The 17,509-nt window shown below is 35.1% G+C and overlaps 2 protein-coding genes across 2 annotated transcripts; one reads left to right on the forward strand and one right to left on the reverse strand.

Moving 5' to 3' along the window:
• Positions 1-4,086: 4,086 nt before the first annotated feature.
• On the forward strand, positions 4,087-6,466 carry LOC135122409 (queuine tRNA-ribosyltransferase catalytic subunit). The gene is made up of 6 exons (XM_064046580.1): positions 4,087-4,470; positions 4,520-4,609; positions 4,853-5,145; positions 5,201-5,362; positions 5,851-6,019; positions 6,068-6,466. Exons 1-6 carry the CDS (start codon positions 4,342-4,344, stop codon positions 6,410-6,412), a joined length of 1,188 nt encoding a protein of 395 aa, XP_063902650.1. The 5' UTR covers positions 4,087-4,341; the 3' UTR covers positions 6,413-6,466.
• LOC135122417 (coiled-coil domain-containing protein 25) lies at positions 6,410-7,400 on the reverse strand. Its single transcript, XM_064046592.1, has 4 exons — positions 7,198-7,400; positions 7,055-7,146; positions 6,740-6,998; positions 6,410-6,690 (listed from the first exon to the last, which is right to left on the reverse strand). Exons 1-4 carry the CDS (start codon positions 7,268-7,270, stop codon positions 6,491-6,493), a joined length of 624 nt encoding a protein of 207 aa, XP_063902662.1. The 5' UTR covers positions 7,271-7,400; the 3' UTR covers positions 6,410-6,490.
• Positions 7,401-17,509: the final 10,109 nt, after the last annotated feature.

The raw sequence follows: 17,509 nt of genomic DNA on the forward strand, positions 1-17,509 counted from the left end.
TTAGATTTTGGCAAAAAAATAGCAACAACTGTCTCTTCACAAAATGGGGTAAAACAAAACGTCTTATTTCAAGTGCAAATCTTTATCTCTCGTTTGTACATTTTTGCTTCCAAGAATTTACTTTGCTGTTGAAACACTACTGAAATAAGATATAATAATAATACAAGTTTAGCGTTTATACAGCATGTACCTATTTTTCAGTTGTAAGCACTGTTAGACGGAGTATATATTTGGGCAAGGTAACAAATGCTGAAGTTTAAGGCCGGCATACGGTGAAAACATATAAAAACAGAATATATAAAAGAACAATTAATAATACCAGAATTAAAGATAATTTCATCTTTTGTCTGGTTCTTACACGACTTCTTATAAACAAGTACTGTGCGATCAAAAATGAAACGAATTAGGTTGGTTGTGAAGTCAGTTGTATACGTTATGTAAGATATGTATGTAAGATATGTACATGTAGTAATCGAAAATAATTTGTATCCTTGTACATTCTAAAGTCATTTGCTAGACTCCGAATTATTTGATAATGGCGTAGGTAACATCACTAACTGAGCGGACGTTGATCGTCAGTGGCGTCGCTGTTTTACATTTGGAGAGGGGTTATTTGAAATAAATATTCGGCATTTTTTAAAATATATTATTACAAAAGAAACCCATATGCCGCCCAGGTAGGACGTCTACGAGTTCTAGTATGTACGGCGATGATGGGTGACTCATCAACGGTGACGGCGGCCGGGCGACGTTTGCTAAAGAAAAACCTGGAAGCGTAAGTCGCGATGGGTTTTCCAGAAATACCTCGATCACGGAACTATGGGTTAAATAGAAGCCATCTTTGGGAACGATTATTCAGGCGAGTCGAGTCTAGCGTATGTTGAAAGAAGTCAGTCAACTTGCGCCAGAATTATTTTGTACATAATCGCTGTGTAATTAGTCGTGTAAAATCGAGTTACTAAGAAATAAATTGATGAATTTAAAACCCACGCCGATTTTAATCACCGATCATCGAAACAATATTATCATTAAATTATTATTGGATAAAACAGCAAAGTCGGACCAAATAAACTCAACAGTCCACTAATAATAATCCGAACAGCAAGGATTTTTCTTTTAATTTAGTTGTGTAAATTGGACTCCGTTTCATCGAAAATGACATTAGTGAAAAAGGCAAGGAATTATTACTTGTCGATAATTTCAAGTTTGCGTTTCAAAAAATGTTATCTGGTGGTTCTACAAAAAGGTGGAGTTGTTTTGTTTTATCATAGGGTAGTAAAATTTACGTTGATGGCACATTTCAATACTGCCCAAAACACTTCACACAGCTTTTTACAATTTTTGGCTTAAAAAATGGACATTATGTTCCTCTTGTATTTGTGTTGTTACCGAACAAAGAATCGGGAAGTTACAAAATAACATTTCAAGCGATTGAAGAAGAATGTGCAAAATTAGATAGAAAGTTTTTGCCTACACGAATAACAGCTGATTTTGAAATCGCTATACATCAAGCTGCCCGAGAAGTATTCCCCAAGATTGTCATTCGTGGATGTCGTTTTCATCTAGCGCAATCTTGGTACAGAAAAATTCAAGATCTTGGTCTTGCATCTCAGTATTGCCAAAGAGATACTGAAATTTCTAAGTACCTTTCTTACATCTTCGGTTTGCCGTTTTTGAAACCTGAGGATGTAGGAGATTGCTTTGGCATAGAGTTAGGGGCTATCCAACCTACTTCTCCTAGTGTCATCAAATTTGCAGATTATCTAGTGAACAATTATATTGACGAAAATTCTCTTTTCCCTCCTGAAATGTGGGCAGAACATTCTTCCTCAATGAAAAGAACAACCGATGCTTGTGAGTCTTTTCATTCGAAACTGAATGCGAGTTTTTATACAACGCATCCCAATATTAACACTTTTATAGATGTTTTAAATAATTTTCAAGTAAACTCATATATTAGACAAATAGGTGTGAATCAAAGTAAAGTCATTTATGATAAGAAATATCTAGAAAGAATTACCTTCGTAGAAGAAAAAATTGAAAACTTAGCCAGACATGACATAACAATGTTGGAGTTTATAAAAATTGTTTCATATAAATATAAACCTAGAAAAATTTGAGATTATAATGTTTATTTTTTAAAATATAATTCAAATTGATGTACAGATGTACCTAAATAAAACAAAATTTTTGACTTTTACATATGTATCTGTGTATCAAGTGATATTTTTCTAAATAAGTGTACATATGTTTTTTTGTTGACTGATTAGATTGTAGATTAATCCATATGCTATGTACTTGCAAATTAATTGTAAATGTTATAAAAAAAAATATTTTTGACTCTTGCATACATATTGGGTGGTATGAATAAAACTGAGTAGATGCTCATACTCAAAGTACGAAGTACCTACTTGAGTATTAGCGAGTATTTGCTCGTACATACCTGTGCATTGACTCTATGTACTGTCAGTACATGCTTAGGTATATAAGAACAATTACTCGCTAATACTTAAGTAAGTACTTCGTACTTCGAGTATGAGCGTCTACTCAGCTTTATTCATATCACCCATTATCTACCTGTGCATCAATGTAATATTTTTGTAAATAAATGTATGTTATTTATTCATTGGCTTAGATCGTAAATAAATACATATATGTACTTGTGAATTAATTGTAAATGTTATACAAAAAAAAAAATATATTTTTTGCTCTTATTGCAAATGTACCTGTGTACCAATGTGATATTTTTGTAGATAAATGTATACACATATTTTTTTATTGGCTTAGGTTGTAGATAAATACATAATTATATGTATTTGTAAATTAAATATAAATGTTATACAAAAAAGTATAATTTGGACATGCGCATAACTTATTTGTGGCGTGGATGTTACATGTACTAATTCTTTTCAATAAAAACAGTTTTTTTTTTTTTTGGTGAAGTACATTCGTGTATATTATTGGACAGTCTCGACGGTGCCGCCCATTGACCTTAATCTGCGTAACCGGGAGAGAATTTCCCCATACCCTTTTTGTCACCTCGACTACTGGGAGACAACTTACCTACAGCCGGTAAGGGTAAAGTTTGTCTAGAATTATAAGAATTTTATGAACTCCCAAAGTTAATTCTTTTTACAGCCCTGCTGTCAATTTTATTGTACAGCTAAAGAGCTTCTCAGGGGAAAGCCAATGCACCCAAGTTCTGCCAGGCAGTCTGGCAGGCATTTCTTGGAAAAGCTGCGGTTCGAAAAGGGGAGTCCATAAAATTCTTATAATTCTAGACAAACTTTAATTAGTCCAACCCCAACCTCCCAACCATAAATGTAACGCGTGCCAGCTTAGTCTAGTCGAGACCCGACACGTACCTGCAGGACTACAGGGTAGCATGCCCATTCATTTTTGATGGGTTTAAAATACCGGGGCTGGGATTTATACATATACTTAAGGGTAGAATCGCAAAAGTTTACGAGAATAAAAATGTTTTGGGACTATTGTAGCCGCCAAAATATAGTGTTTTTATTACTTAGGTAATTATTGCAGTTTAACTTTTACACAATTTGAATAACCCAGCACAGCGGGGTGTCAGGAATCCGCCTGCTTGAGAGGGCAGTAGAAATACGGCCCTTTGTATATCCCTTTGATGGTGGCAGGTGCTGGGGTTTACAGCTGTCGAGTTTTATGAAGGATCGGCTGCAAAATACTTAAAAAGTTAAAACCATAACGTACAATATTCTGGAGGCCAGCAGGTATACTATATTTACTTACAACCACCTGTAAAAAAGTGAAAATACTTTCGGAAAATTTCAGAATAATTTGGTGAAATTTAGAGAATTTCAAGAATTCGTTTAAATATCTAAATAAATCTCCAAAATAACTTCACACTAATTGATTTTGCGAATTTAATTTTTTTAGTAACTTCTAAATATAAGTAAAAATAAAATGTGTATGTAGGTTATTAAACTACAGGCAAAAACATACTAGGGGGCTAGCTAGACGTATAATTAACTACTATTATATTTCAACCGTGAATGAGAATGACCACAGACCAATGTAAACGTTTATTGATAAGTGAGGATGACCCAACACAACGTAAACGTAGTAACGTAATTTGTAACATAGCGTTTGTTTTGTAAATGCGTATTGCGTTATTCAGTTGCCGTAAACGCTTCCTTATTTTTTATTATAAAACGTCCTAAAATGACAGATCGGTGTTGTGCACGGTGTGAGCAAGATCGGTTCGGTGGACTAACCTCAAACACTGACATCGATCAGTAATAAAAAAGTTGTATGATTGTTGTAGTAAAAGTTTTAAAACAATCGATCTTAACATAAACTGTTAGAATGACAACAAAAAGTCCACTAGTTTTTAGCATTTTGACGGAATGTGGCACTTCCAAAGCCCGTGTAAGTCGTATGATTCTCCCACATGGTCCAGTGGACTTGCCAGTATTTATGCCAGTTGGAACACAGGTACATCTTTAAGAAGTCATCACTTTGTTGTTCATAAGTATAATTATAGGGTACTCTAAAAGGAATGTTGCCTGAACAATTAGAAGAACTTGGTCTGCAAATCATGTTGGCCAATACTTATCACTTGGGGACAAAACCGGTAATTTGAGTACATTATGGATTGGTTGAAGAATCCTTCATACATAACTATTAACGTGTAAAAAGTTTAATTACTGAAAACTACAGTAGCAACACTTATGAGACAAACTGAACCAGAACATTTTAAAGCTTAAATGTATGCTATGATGTTGATGGCTACAGTTTGTGTGAATAATTATTCAACTGCTTTTTTATTGTTTCTGCTTATCTGCAGTCAAAGTATTATTTTTTTTTTATTTAATAGGGCACTGAAATCCTACAAAAAGCAGGAGGTTTGCATAAATTTATGAACTGGAATGGTTGCTTATTAACCGACTCTGGTGGTTTCCAGATGGTGTCTTTACTGAAATTAGCAGAAATTACAGAAGACGGTGTCCGTTTTCAATCACTTAATGATCAAAAAGCAGAAGTTATGTTAACGCCTGAACATTCAATTGAAATTCAAAACGCAATCGGCGCAGATATTATTATGCAATTAGATGATGTTGTCAAGACCACAAATCCTGATAAAGAAAGAATAGAAGAATCTGTGTATAGGTTGTGTAGTTATAATTTTTTGGTTTCTATTTGATGATTGTTTTTCAAAATGTAGGACAACTAGATGGCTAGACAGATGTTTGAAGGCACATCAAAACCCAGACACTCAAAACATCTTTCCAATAGTACAAGGTACTCTTTATGAGGACTTGAGAGAAAAAAGTGCAAAAGATCACATTGAAAGAGATGTTCGTGGATTTGCTATAGGTGGACTTAGGTATAGTGTTCTATATGTAATATATGCATTTCTGTTTTTTTATTTAAAAATAATTGGCAGAAATAATAATTATTATTCATATATATTGTACCAAGCATAACTTTTGGTAAGATCTGAAAATATGTATAATCATACTACTATAAATATTTTATTAACATTTCAGTTGCATAGACATTTTTGAATTGCGATCTTACTAATAAATGTGAGTTAATCATTTTTGAAAATTATTTGATGCATCAAGTTTTGAAGAACAATATGTTTACACTTTTAACAATATCTTGTGGTTGTATCATTGTAACAATTTGTGTTACAAGTGAATATGATAAGGTATAAACATGATCAAAAAAATAGACCTTGTGAAAATGTGTTTATGAAAAATGGGTAAATACACGAAATTTACCCTATTTCGCCATTTTCTTTGCTCACTCTGAATCTTACAATCTGAACAGGAGGTGGATGCCTGAGTACTAAAAAATATTTTTTTCCAGCGGAGGAGAGAGTAAAGATGATTTTTGGAAAATGGTTCATTTATCGACAAATATTTTACCAAAAAATAAACCGCGGTATCTAATGGGTGTAGGTTTTGCAGAAGATTTGGTTGTTTGCTGTGCTTTAGGAGTGGATATGTTTGACTGCGTGTTCCCCACCAGGACAGCGGTAAATTGTTAATTTTAATCAGCACTATTGTTATTTCATAAGTTTTAGAGATTTGGGTGTGCATTAACTAGAAAAGGACAACTGAATTTGAAGAAAGAGCAATTTAAGAAGGATTTTAGGCCAATAGATGAGAATTGTCCATGTAATACTTGCAAGAATTACACAAGGGCATATTTGAGTGGAATTGTAACAGTATTACCAGTGGCGTGTCACCTTCTTACAGAGCACAATATAGTGTTTCAAATGAATTTAATGAAGGATATAAGACAAAGTATAACCAAAGGCAAATTTCCCGATTTTGTACGGGACTTCATGCTGCAAGTCTACCCCACTAAAAACTATCCTAGTTGGATTATCGATTCTTTAAGTGCCGTTAATATAAAATTAAAGTGACTAATGTATAGTTTTATTTTTTTATAAACTTATTTTTAATAATTTTTGTATTTACATGCTGTTTTCTTGTGAGTTAAGTTACATGAAATCATCTGAATCATTACCATCATCATACTTGGACATATTTTCTGAGCTCATTAGGGAATTGTAACTTTTTAACTCTGTTTCTTCTTTTTTCCGTTTTTCATCTTCTTTCTCCCTTTCTTTTTGTTCCCTTAGTAATTTCTTTTTATCCTCTCTTTCTAATCTATCTCTTTTCTCTCTTTCACTGCGAAAATCTGTAAGAAAAAAATTCCAGTAATCAAAATTTTTGATCAAAAATACAACCTGGATGCTCCTCTTTTTTTGTCTTATTCAGTCTATTAACAATTTCATTAATTCGTTTTGCCACTTTAATTTTCCGCACTTCTTTGTCTTTATGGAAACCAACTTGCCCTACTTCCATGGCAGGTGTCTTTTTCAAATTAGACCACATAGTGTAAACCACATCAATGTCGTTCATTTTGTTTCCTGTAATGCTGTTAGCTTTAACTAGCTGAGCTGCGTCTTCCAGTACAGATGTTGGAATATCATCAATTGTTTGACCCTAAAATCAAAAATTTTATTAGACACTATTAATTTATATTTTATGCGTAACATTACTTGTCGTAATCTCAAGTACACATGTGCCGATGATACTTTGTCTACATGAAACCAAACATCTTCTGGCCATCCCCATTTAATCAGATCTTCGTCTAAAAATATTAAAAGTAAATGACTCTCTCAATTTTTTCTGAATTACTTACTTTCGTACTTGTCAATACCCATAAAAAGAATAGCAGGGGGTGAAACTACGTTACTTTCGAAGTAAAAAACCATTTTTTTTTATTCTTATTCAATTATAAATGTTATAAAGTACTTCTAAATTCCTAAATATTAAAAAACAAGTTTATGTGGATTGCTGTAACCTCACATTTGCACATTCTATACATGACAGACTCGATCAATGAAACTTGGTTTGACATTCTTGACAGTGACAGAAGTCAGTTCAAATTGACTGTGATCAGTAGGCAACCCAAGATACGACTCTGTTAAATAAGTGCTACATAGAACATAGTACATACATACATACACACTCGTTAATGCTAATGACTCAAAAAGAATCACATTTTATCCTATTTGAATTTTTTTCCTTCGCCATTAGTCCAGTTTCTTACACAGTCATGCATATCCATTTGCAAATATTTTTTAATTTACAGTTTTACATTTAATTAAATTAAGTATGTAGAAAACAAACAGGGGCAGTACTACATAGAACATTTAACACCCGCTTGGGGGATCGTCAGCATGTTTCTCAAATTATAATATCTACATGTCCTTGTTTATGATTACAAAAAACAAAAGAATAAGATGAAAAATATTTTCGTAAAATGTCGATACATATTTGATTCGTGGTATTATCGGTAGTGGGAATGTGTAAATACGGCACATTTTCTTTGATATAGGGGAAACCTGCGTATGATGATATACTTTGACACCTTTTTATAATAACCTCATCAATACTATACCATTTAGGATTTTCTCTGGGGCAATTTAAATAAGCAATTATTGTATAGACATTGATCAATTGATCATCAAATTTTCAATACATTCAATACTTTTTTTGAAAAAAAAATTGGAACCAAAAACCATGAAGTGTGCCATTATAATAGGCAGTACCCTTTTTAAGATGGCACACCCTAAATTTTTAGGTTTTTTGAAGTAATTTTAATTTTTATGAAGTATTGGGAGGCTACTATCAAAGTAATACATAGAATATCCTATTTAATATAAAAGACTAATAAGCATTCACGTTCGGTAGAAGTAACTGACAGAAACTTTTCTGTGGTTAAGTTGCAATCTTAAGATCACTAGAAATTTAAGATTGGCATCAACTGTCTAATTTTCTAATTCAAATGTCAAATCTGAATTGTGTGGAAAAAAAACGAAGTTTTTCTAATTTCAACACGCTTCGTTTCAAGAAAATCCTTAAATACAGCATGGAAACAATTTCCATAAAAGTAATCACGAGAAAACTCATTTTAAAGGTAAAGAAACAAGAAATATTTCGTGGTTTTCAAAAAATTGGGTAAAACGGAAACAGTTAAACTGGTGGCAGAAATATTCTCCGTAAAGTTCGCTAGTGTTGTCGAGTGTTTTTCGAATTTTAAAATAATACAGATACAGCGGCGCTTGTGCCGTTAATATTATAATCAGAATCAGAAAGACGACTGCGCAGATTTATATACCTACATGCTTTGTTGGTTCCGTTCTACAATTGGTTTTTAAGTTTTATATAATCGTTATTGTTTTGTAAGAGGTAAAACACTCTCGGCTTTGAAAATAATTGTAAGTAATACACGTATAAATTTAGGTTTCCGAAGGCGAAGTTTTTCACATTTTAAACACGTTATAGCTGCCAGAATCAAATTTCTAAGGCGGTACCTATCTCCAATTGCGTGATTGTGGTGAAGATTTACTTTTCATTTTCTTGGATGAGACATGGATATACCAGAACGGATCCATGGTGAAATTGTGGATCCATGATGATGACATCAAAGCTTGTCCTCCTAAAAAAAACTAGTGAAGGGAAAAGATTCAAAATTTTACATGCGGGTTCCTCTTTGGGCTTTTAGAGGGATGCGATTTTCTCCTTGGTTCAAAAATAGATTCACCAGATTACCACAAAACCATCACATTTTCGATATTTGACCTTTACTTACTTACATGTCACATTTTTGATACCTACTTTGTGACATTCCAGTAATACATTATACACTAGAACAATTATGTCCGCAGTTACACAGCTTAAAAAAAAAAGTTACCAAATCTAGTTACATCTACCGAACGTGAATTCCTTATACTAACAACTTGTAGCAAAATAAATCAAGTTCGCATATGAATTGCTTGTTTTTTTTTACACCAGCACACTTACTGTGACACCTGAAACGATATTTCTGAAATCCACGTTTCTCTAGTTTTAGACCTAGAGAACACATCGTTGCAGTATAAACAAGCAGCATCGTCATCAGTGTCTTCAACCTTTTCATCGTCACCCATATCATTCTTTTCTTCTTCAACCAAAGTCTTCTTTTTTGCTTTTCTTGATAAAATTTCCCCTTCCTTTGTTGCCATTTTTTCTACTTTCCTTTTCAGTTCATCAATGTCTGGTGTGGAATTTATATATATGTCCTTTTTCGCTAAATTTTCTTAATCTTTTCTTTAAAGCTTTAGATGAAGCTTGTGGCAATGGATGAGATAGTTCTTGAAAACTATTAAACTTCCATTTCGTGGGTAAAAGAAATCTTCTGACGTGGATTTAGCTTGGGAAATCCAGACGTTCAAGATTCAGCTTCACTAGGGTCTGGTGTTCCAGAGCTTGATTTAGGTAGTTCAACGCTCTAACAGTTGTGGAAGAGGGTTGGAACATCCACACTGGAAAGATGTTGTTGTCGAAGGGATATATTCCTGTTTTGACAAAAGTGTGTATTGCATTTGCGGATGTATAGCATCTTTCAAATAAGCTTTATTGAAAAGAGCAGCTACTTGGAAATGTGTGTTTGATTTTGCTTAAGCCAGGTCTGAATTTCTTGGCCGTAATAAGTTTGAAGAAGTGAAAAAAAAAACACATCCAGAGGTTATAGACAGTGAGTACGATGTATGAGGAAACAATACAATATCACACCATTAACTTTAGCGTTTATTGGTAGCACTTCTTTTGTGACTACCATGGCCGTCCAAAAAGAGGATGAGAACCGTGTTTCCATTCGAAGTTTTAGTGTACTGTACTCCTATTAACTAACTAAAATGTTCGGACCATTGCCATTGTACAAAAATCTCCGAACTCATCCAACTGTTTTGTTGAAAATGAGCTTTGCTGTCTATATGGAGCGTTGTCCATCAGCTCATTTTTCATTATTTTTCTTGGGATTGTAAAGGCTGGTGGCACAAACGTGCCCATGGCATTTATACAGTATACCACAGTTAAATGCTGCCCTCGTTCAGTACTAGACACCGCTCCAACTTGTTTTCGTCTTTTTGAAGCGAGACATTTTTGTGGTTGTTTTTGTATTGTAGTGCGATCAGATTCGTAGACGTTGGATATATTTTCTGGTAGAAACTTATATTTTTCCATAATATCAAGGGAATGGAAATCTACGTTGTGTTTTTTTTTTTGAAAAGTGGCGGGAAGGCGTTCTTTCATACAAGTGAGCATACACTTACTGCGTGCGAGTAGAGAGCGCAAGAAATAATACACAACATTTTTGGGAGGGGGCGACACGGGCTTGCCATCTAGCATTCACTCCTCAGCCCCAAAAACCCCCTATGGTTTATTCACCCACATATAATACATACATTGCAAATGAAACACGTAAAAATATCAAAGAAAGAGACAACCGCGAGTTGACAGACACATATATGGGAAACCAAACAAGTGCAAAAACCCTACGTTTATGTTTGGAATCAATGCAAATATTTGAATATTACAAATTTAATAGAAACAAAGCAAAATCTGAATTAAAGTAACTGGATGCAAATACACAAGTTATTAACGAGCGTGTGGCGTCAAATTTAAAATTATGGCAGTTAACAAGAACACAACAAAAATACCCCTAGGGCGTTCTAGCACAAGCGGAGTTTGGGACTACCGGTCGAGGCTCCCCCCCCCACGGTATTCTATCTATCGCAAGCCTACCGCAAAGCATGTCTCCATGACGAATAGGCCGTTACGATCGCAGATCCGCAGTTGGGTCTCGATTAATGGGCCAAATCGACAGCGTTACAACATCAGCTATCGCCCCTGAATCTATCCAAACCTGTACCCTTTGTGCAGGTGACGCAATAAATTTCGCCAGCTCGACTAGGAACTGCACTTCGCTTCTGCCATGTTTTCTGTGTTATTTAACCTCAATTCCATTTTAAATGTTCAATCTCTTATAACTCTGATATTAACAACAAATGAACAAGTGTTAAAGTTTCAAAAGAGCAATAAACAACATTTAAATTCGCTATACAATCTTGTGGAATTTTAAACAACAAAGACATTTTATGTGAGATTGTGAAAGTTGACATCAAATAATTAATACGATGGAAACATTCATCAACAAAATATTTATAAAACAAAACTAGCAAAGATTTATAAAAACAAAAGATCTGGTGTGAAATAAACTTGTGCTTGTGCAACTAAAAATATTATGTGAGGTTAAAATTGCAGAGCATGAAATTTACGTCCAATGAAAATTATAGAACAAAGGAAAATTACTGAGGTTAAAACTGTGAGATAGAGAAATATTGTATGAGGTGAAAAATTGCAAAGTTAACAAAATTTACATGACATTAATACTAGCCACACTTTATCAACGATTCAAACAAAGAGTTTACATTATGTTAAATTATATCATGATCCAAGTGATTGGTTACTTCAAAAAAACAATTTACTTTGACAGTTTAGAATACCGTGAGCTGGTTACCCCAACAAGACACATAATAAATAAACACAAAAATATCCAGTCATAGTTGCGAGAAAAAAACGTCTCGGTGATGTAAATTTTAGCATTGCGAGGAAAACCTCGATGAGGTAAATTTTAACGTTGCGAGGAAATACATCGATGATGTAATCAATCTTTAGCGTTGTGAGGATATGCCTCAGTGATGTAATCAATCTTAAGCGTCGCGAGGACATGCCTCAGTGATGTAATCAATCTTTAGAGTTGCGAGGAAACGCCTCAGTGATGTAATAACGACGATTACGGCCTAAAGGAAGAAAATATTTTAACTCTCCGCCAGTTCACAGTATAATGAATCTTGTTAATTTAAGGGCCGGTTTATCAATGCGCAGTTAAGTTAAAGTAACTGGCAGTTAAAGCTTGTCTGTGAGTTAACCTGTTTATCATTACCTGCTAGCTCAAAACTGGTGGTCAAAGTGCCTGATAAATTAACTGACAGTTCAAACTGTCAGTTAAAACGTTATCCACCAGTTAGTGGCAACATAACCTAACAAATCCAAATAAATCTGTTATGAATTTAACAATATTTTGATGAGGACTTATGTTGTGCAACAAATTAACAGAGAAAAGATGAGAAAAACACTTATTATTAGCTGATTATTTTCCAGGTCTAATGTAGGTACCAAAAATTAAAAACCTATCTAATAATACCGCGAGATCGAAAAAGAAATTAATCGAAGTAGGCCATGCACGACAAGCCGTTTGTCGTAATCACGGTGGTAGGGTAATTTATTTTTTTTTAAATGTCCAATTGACAGTTTAAAATTAGAATTATGACGCCTACTTTTAAAACACATAAGAATGAATTAAAATCACCGTTTTCCAATTTTGTCTAAAATTTATCCCATTTCTGAAGATTCTAATAACAAAAAAGCTTTAATTTCGTTTGATAACAGTGCAAATTAATTTTGTCAACGTGACGATTAATAAAAAATTATTTTAAACTAAGACAAACGCCTTTTGGTGCATGGCCAACTTTGACTAATTTCTTTTTCGATCTCTCTGTATTTATTTATAGGTGTACCTACTTGTTTCATTTTTAATTTCCAATACTTTTTTTCTAATGCTAAATTTTGCTTTTTCATGATTGATCACGTGAAACGCGATATACCGTTGAAGACCGAATGCGGATCGAATCTGATGGAACTTTCAAGGTCGGGGTAGTTTTGAACTGACCAATCACAACTCATTTCCAGTGGGGTGAGCGTTACCAACTTAAGAGAGTAACAGCTAAACTTCGAGCTACGAAACTGGAAGAAACATCGTGCATTGATAAACACTTTACCTCCGTTAACTGCTAGTTATCCTTATCTGACAGTTACTTAACAGACACTTTTAACTGAGCATTGATAAACCGGCCCTAGTGAATTACATAAAATTTTTTAGTAAGTGGTTTATTTAAATAATCCTGATTGTTAAATTTTATTAGTACTACCTGACGATTAAAAAAAAACTATCCTGATCGGTGAATGTACAAACAATAAAACAAATTTACACCACGTGGTCCACGTTGAAAGACCGCATAGTTTTTCGAATAAAAGCCGCAAGAATTAACTACACGTGTTGGGGGAAAACTGTGTCGCCATCGGAGTTACGATTGATTATTGTTAAACAAAGGCTTCCTCCCTTTTATTAACTACCAATCCAACTAATTTAACCTAGCTACTTACAGCGTCTTTTCACCATACACCCGCAGGTCATCTAGCCAAAGAAAAAAAAACGATCCACGCTTTCAACATGCCACTCTCTCCCACCAAGTTGTCCTCTCATAACCAACCCTCTAACTAACAAGCAGAACTACCAACTATCATGAAAAGAATTAAACGTGCATATAGTTGCCTATGTTTAACGATTTTTTGATTGCATTTTTTTTTTCTCTCAAATTCAAATAATTCAGATGTGATTTCGCGCCGCTGTTAATTAATTTCAGCGCGAAAATTTGATTCAAATTCGGTCACCACAATACAATCCTTCAGATTGCTGCATTACCGTAGTAAGTCCGTTATACCAACTTGAAATGGTCCCTAATAGGTACGCAAGGTTTTGCGACAAAAATGTAATCTAGCGAGTCACGGGTGAAAAGCGAGATTTTTATAAAATAAGGGGGAGATTCTCGAAACTCGATAAGGCCTTGCAAGGATCTGCAAATTCAAAACCATAGCAACATGTATTGTTGTTGCATTGTATTTGCAGTTTCGATAGCGATTTGCAACTTATCGGAGTTTCCAGAATCTCCCCCTAAGGAACCAAGAACAGCTAGGTGAGTGCCTGTTTCGCCTAGAATATTTAAATAGCAGAAGGAACTAGGTTCTATGTACTGGTGCCGTCGATTCGTGGTTGGTTGTCGTCTCCGTCGTCGCTGTCCCTTGCCCGTCGATTCGTGGTTGGTTGCCGTCCCCGTCGTTGCTGTTCCATGCCATGGTAACATCTTCTAGGGGAGCTTTGAACACAAGGGGATCGCCCCGAAGTGATTCACCAAGAAAGAGCTTGTGTAAATTTCCGGAAAGTAGCATGAAAGATCGTAGAGGTGGTACCATTTCGCGAAGGGAGTTTGTTAATATAGAGTTACCGAAAATTAGTCTGTTGTCCGTTCGTCAATTCCCCTTCCTTGTTGGGTTGGCTACCCAGCTGGCGCCCAAGGGACCCCCCAATATAAAAAAAAATATTTAATTATTTTCTTTTATTTTCTGCTACTTGGTATTGGAATTTAAAAATTTTTAATTCAAAGACAAGGCTCATCACTAATGGATATTTCTGGTTTTTAAAAACAATTTGAGAGTACGACCTGCTAGCCTAGCTAGATAGTACTAATATATTAAAAATCGTATTTATAGTATCGACAATGTTTAAAATTTTTAATTACATTGTTAGTTAAATTCAAGTCAATGCTTCAATCAAATTCCGAAATATAATGTTATTATTACCAAAATTATCAAGTGTATACAAACAACGCGCTCTGAACAGAATTTGATTCTATAATCGAAGGCTGGAGCGTCGTTTTAGAGTCACGTACAAGACCGTCCAGAGGATTTTGGGCAGACATAATGCGGATTATCGAAAAAGAGGGAAGTGTCCCAAATACACAACTTGAACGAATATTTCGATATTACAGAGCTTTGAGGCAAAGGCATTTTATGAGGAACAGCGTTAGTATGAAATATATTTTAAGCTGTCGCAGTCTGAAATGAAAGGTACATCTGATATTGAAAACTGTTCAAACGAAATTAAATTTATAGGAAAAGCGAAGTTTTCTAACAAAGTTTTGGTCTGGTAATGGTTTAGTGCACGATTTTCGAGGCTGGGATTCCAGCATGCATTTGGTCGTATTCGTTTTTGAACGTTATATTAAAAAATGTTCACCGAAAATCCTTAATTTTACTCTTTTATTTTATAATTTGTATCTATATGCTTACATATATTAATCACAGCCTCCTTTTCTCGACTCGGAACATTCAAATGTCTATAAAAAATTAACGCTGAAAGATCTACACTTTTTCTCCATGGAAAAAATAAATCCAAGTATCATATACACAGGGGTAACAGATAAAACTTCGTGAGCTTAGATATATCTTGAGAACGGATAGAGACATTGTAATTATGTAAACATCATGGTTTTTAGTCTGAAGGGGAAAACGCGAACACAGTAATTTTCAAATTATGAAATTGTTTGTTGACAGAGAAAGTCCTGGAAACGGAAGTCGCGCATGTGTTTTCCGGAGAAGTCCGGCAGCGGTGACGTAGGCGTACTGTTTAAATAGAAGCCACCGTCGGGAACAGGATTCATTCATGAAGTCATCACGTCAAGTCCAGCGAGTATCCAGACAAGTTTCGCCGAAGTTATTTTGTACATAATCGCTGTAGTAGTTATTCGTGTATATTCGAGTTATTAAGAAATAAATTGTTGAGTTTTAACCTACGCCGAATTCAATCACCCGTACAACGTAACACTGGTGTCGGAAGTGAGATTTGACATTAATAACTGGTTTTACGACGGCTTCCGGTCGGATTGGACAAGAATTCTGAGAAATTTCTGCCTGTCGAGACGAGAGCTCAAGCTGCGAAAATGGAGGAAAAATCATCGCTATGCTTGCACAAATGAAAGAAGAAATGTGCGCAACAATGGAAAAAATGGATGAGAAAATGGACGCAAGAAATAAAGAAATGAGAGAAGAGATGGACGCAAGAATGGAAAAAAATGGTCGCAAGCATGGAAGAAATGAACCAAAAAATGGATGCAAGTGATAAAAAATTAATGCAACAATAGAAGAAACGAATGAAAAAATGGACATAAAAATGGAAAAGACGGACGAAAAAATAGACAAGCAAAAAGATGACATAATCATCAGCCTAAGTGAAAAATTCCAAAAGGAAGTGGAAGCAAACAAGAATGAAATAGAGGAAATCAGAGAAGAAATGAAGGACGTAAAAACAAATCTGGAAAATATGGAAAATATTGTTGGACGAAATATGATCGCAATGGAAAATAACATGGAAGATCGAATGAAAACTATAGAAGATCGAACGAAGATATTTGAAAAGACAATAAAAAATACAGCAACCACTGGTTCGTGTTATGTGACGTCGGCCCCCAGAACCATTCAAGCATCTATCTATGATGCTCAGACACCTTGGTCATCGTACAAAAAGCAGTTTGAGGCAGCAGCGACGGCGAACCTTCGGGAAGAAGAACAGAAAGCTACAGCCTTGGTAATAGCGTTGCGAGGCGCAGCGCTGGAGATATTCCAAACTCTCTCTGAAGAAGATAGAAACAGATACAGTGTCCTAAGTGCTGCTCAAAACTTTGGGGATGAACATCTAAAAAAAGTTTTTGTCGCCCAACTCAAAACAAGAATACAGAAAACGGGGAAATTTCTACAAGAATTTGAAGCAGATATCAAGAGATTGGTACGTCTTGCATATCCTGACGCACCACCATCCTTCCAAGAGAGTCTTGCGACAGAAACGTTTGCAAATGGCATTCGCGACGGTAAAGTTAAGAAGATCCTACAAGCATCAACATTTCAGACATCATCTGATGCCCTAATTTCTTGCGCTGGTAATGGAGGCGGCGTACAATTCTTCAAGAACAGGCCACAAAGTCAGAGTGGCACAACTAGAGATGGAAGAAAATGACGGAATAAAGAAGATTGGAAAAACTGTCACAACAAATGGATCATATATCTCAAGCATTGACGAATGGCATGCCTCGTAGGAAAAGCCTAGAATGCTATAGGTGTGGACACGATTGTCGTACTCGATCACCAGCTCCGAGGAGAAGCACACAACAGAGATCTTTTCAACAAAATGTGCAGGAAAATTAAAAACAGCCAGTATTTTGGGGGATGTGCTGACTGGTGTGGATAAGGCCCCTAAGGAAGTGAAGATAGGAAGTTTCATCTGAGGCAGAAGTCCAACTATACCGGTGAAGATTAGTGGAACTCCTGCAGCAATCACGTTCGATACTGGCGCTGAGGTATCAATTTTACGTCGAGGACTCGTGAGAGCTAAAGATCTAGCGACTTCATCCGAAACAATTAGATTGAAGACAGTCACTGGAGTGTCGGCGCCAATC

This window comes from Zophobas morio, unplaced genomic scaffold (genome assembly GCF_036711695.1).
Source record: "Zophobas morio isolate AGI-343-1 ecotype UQ-CSIRO unplaced genomic scaffold, CSIRO_AGI_Zmor_V1 ptg000005l, whole genome shotgun sequence".
Lineage (NCBI taxonomy): Eukaryota > Metazoa > Arthropoda > Insecta > Coleoptera > Tenebrionidae > Zophobas > Zophobas morio.

Excerpts from the sequence above, each read along its gene's own strand:
- LOC135122409 (XM_064046580.1), top strand. The coding sequence starts at position 4,342 with ATGACAACAAAAAGTCCACTAGTTTTTAGCATTTTGACGGAATGTGGC. Across the intron at positions 4,610-4,852 it reads ATCACTTGGGGACAAAACCG|GGCACTGAAATCCTACAAAA; the intron begins GTAATTTGAGTA and ends TTTATTTAATAG. Across the intron at positions 6,020-6,067 it reads TGTTCCCCACCAGGACAGCG|AGATTTGGGTGTGCATTAAC; the intron begins GTAAATTGTTAA and ends CATAAGTTTTAG.
- LOC135122417 (XM_064046592.1), bottom strand. The coding sequence starts at position 7,270 with ATGGTTTTTTACTTCGAAAGTAACGTAGTTTCACCCCCTGCTATTCTT. Across the intron at positions 6,999-7,054 it reads TGTACTTGAGATTACGACAA|GGTCAAACAATTGATGATAT; the intron begins GTAATGTTACGC and ends TTTTGATTTTAG. Across the intron at positions 6,691-6,739 it reads AAAAAAAGAGGAGCATCCAG|ATTTTCGCAGTGAAAGAGAG; the intron begins GTTGTATTTTTG and ends TTTTTCTTACAG.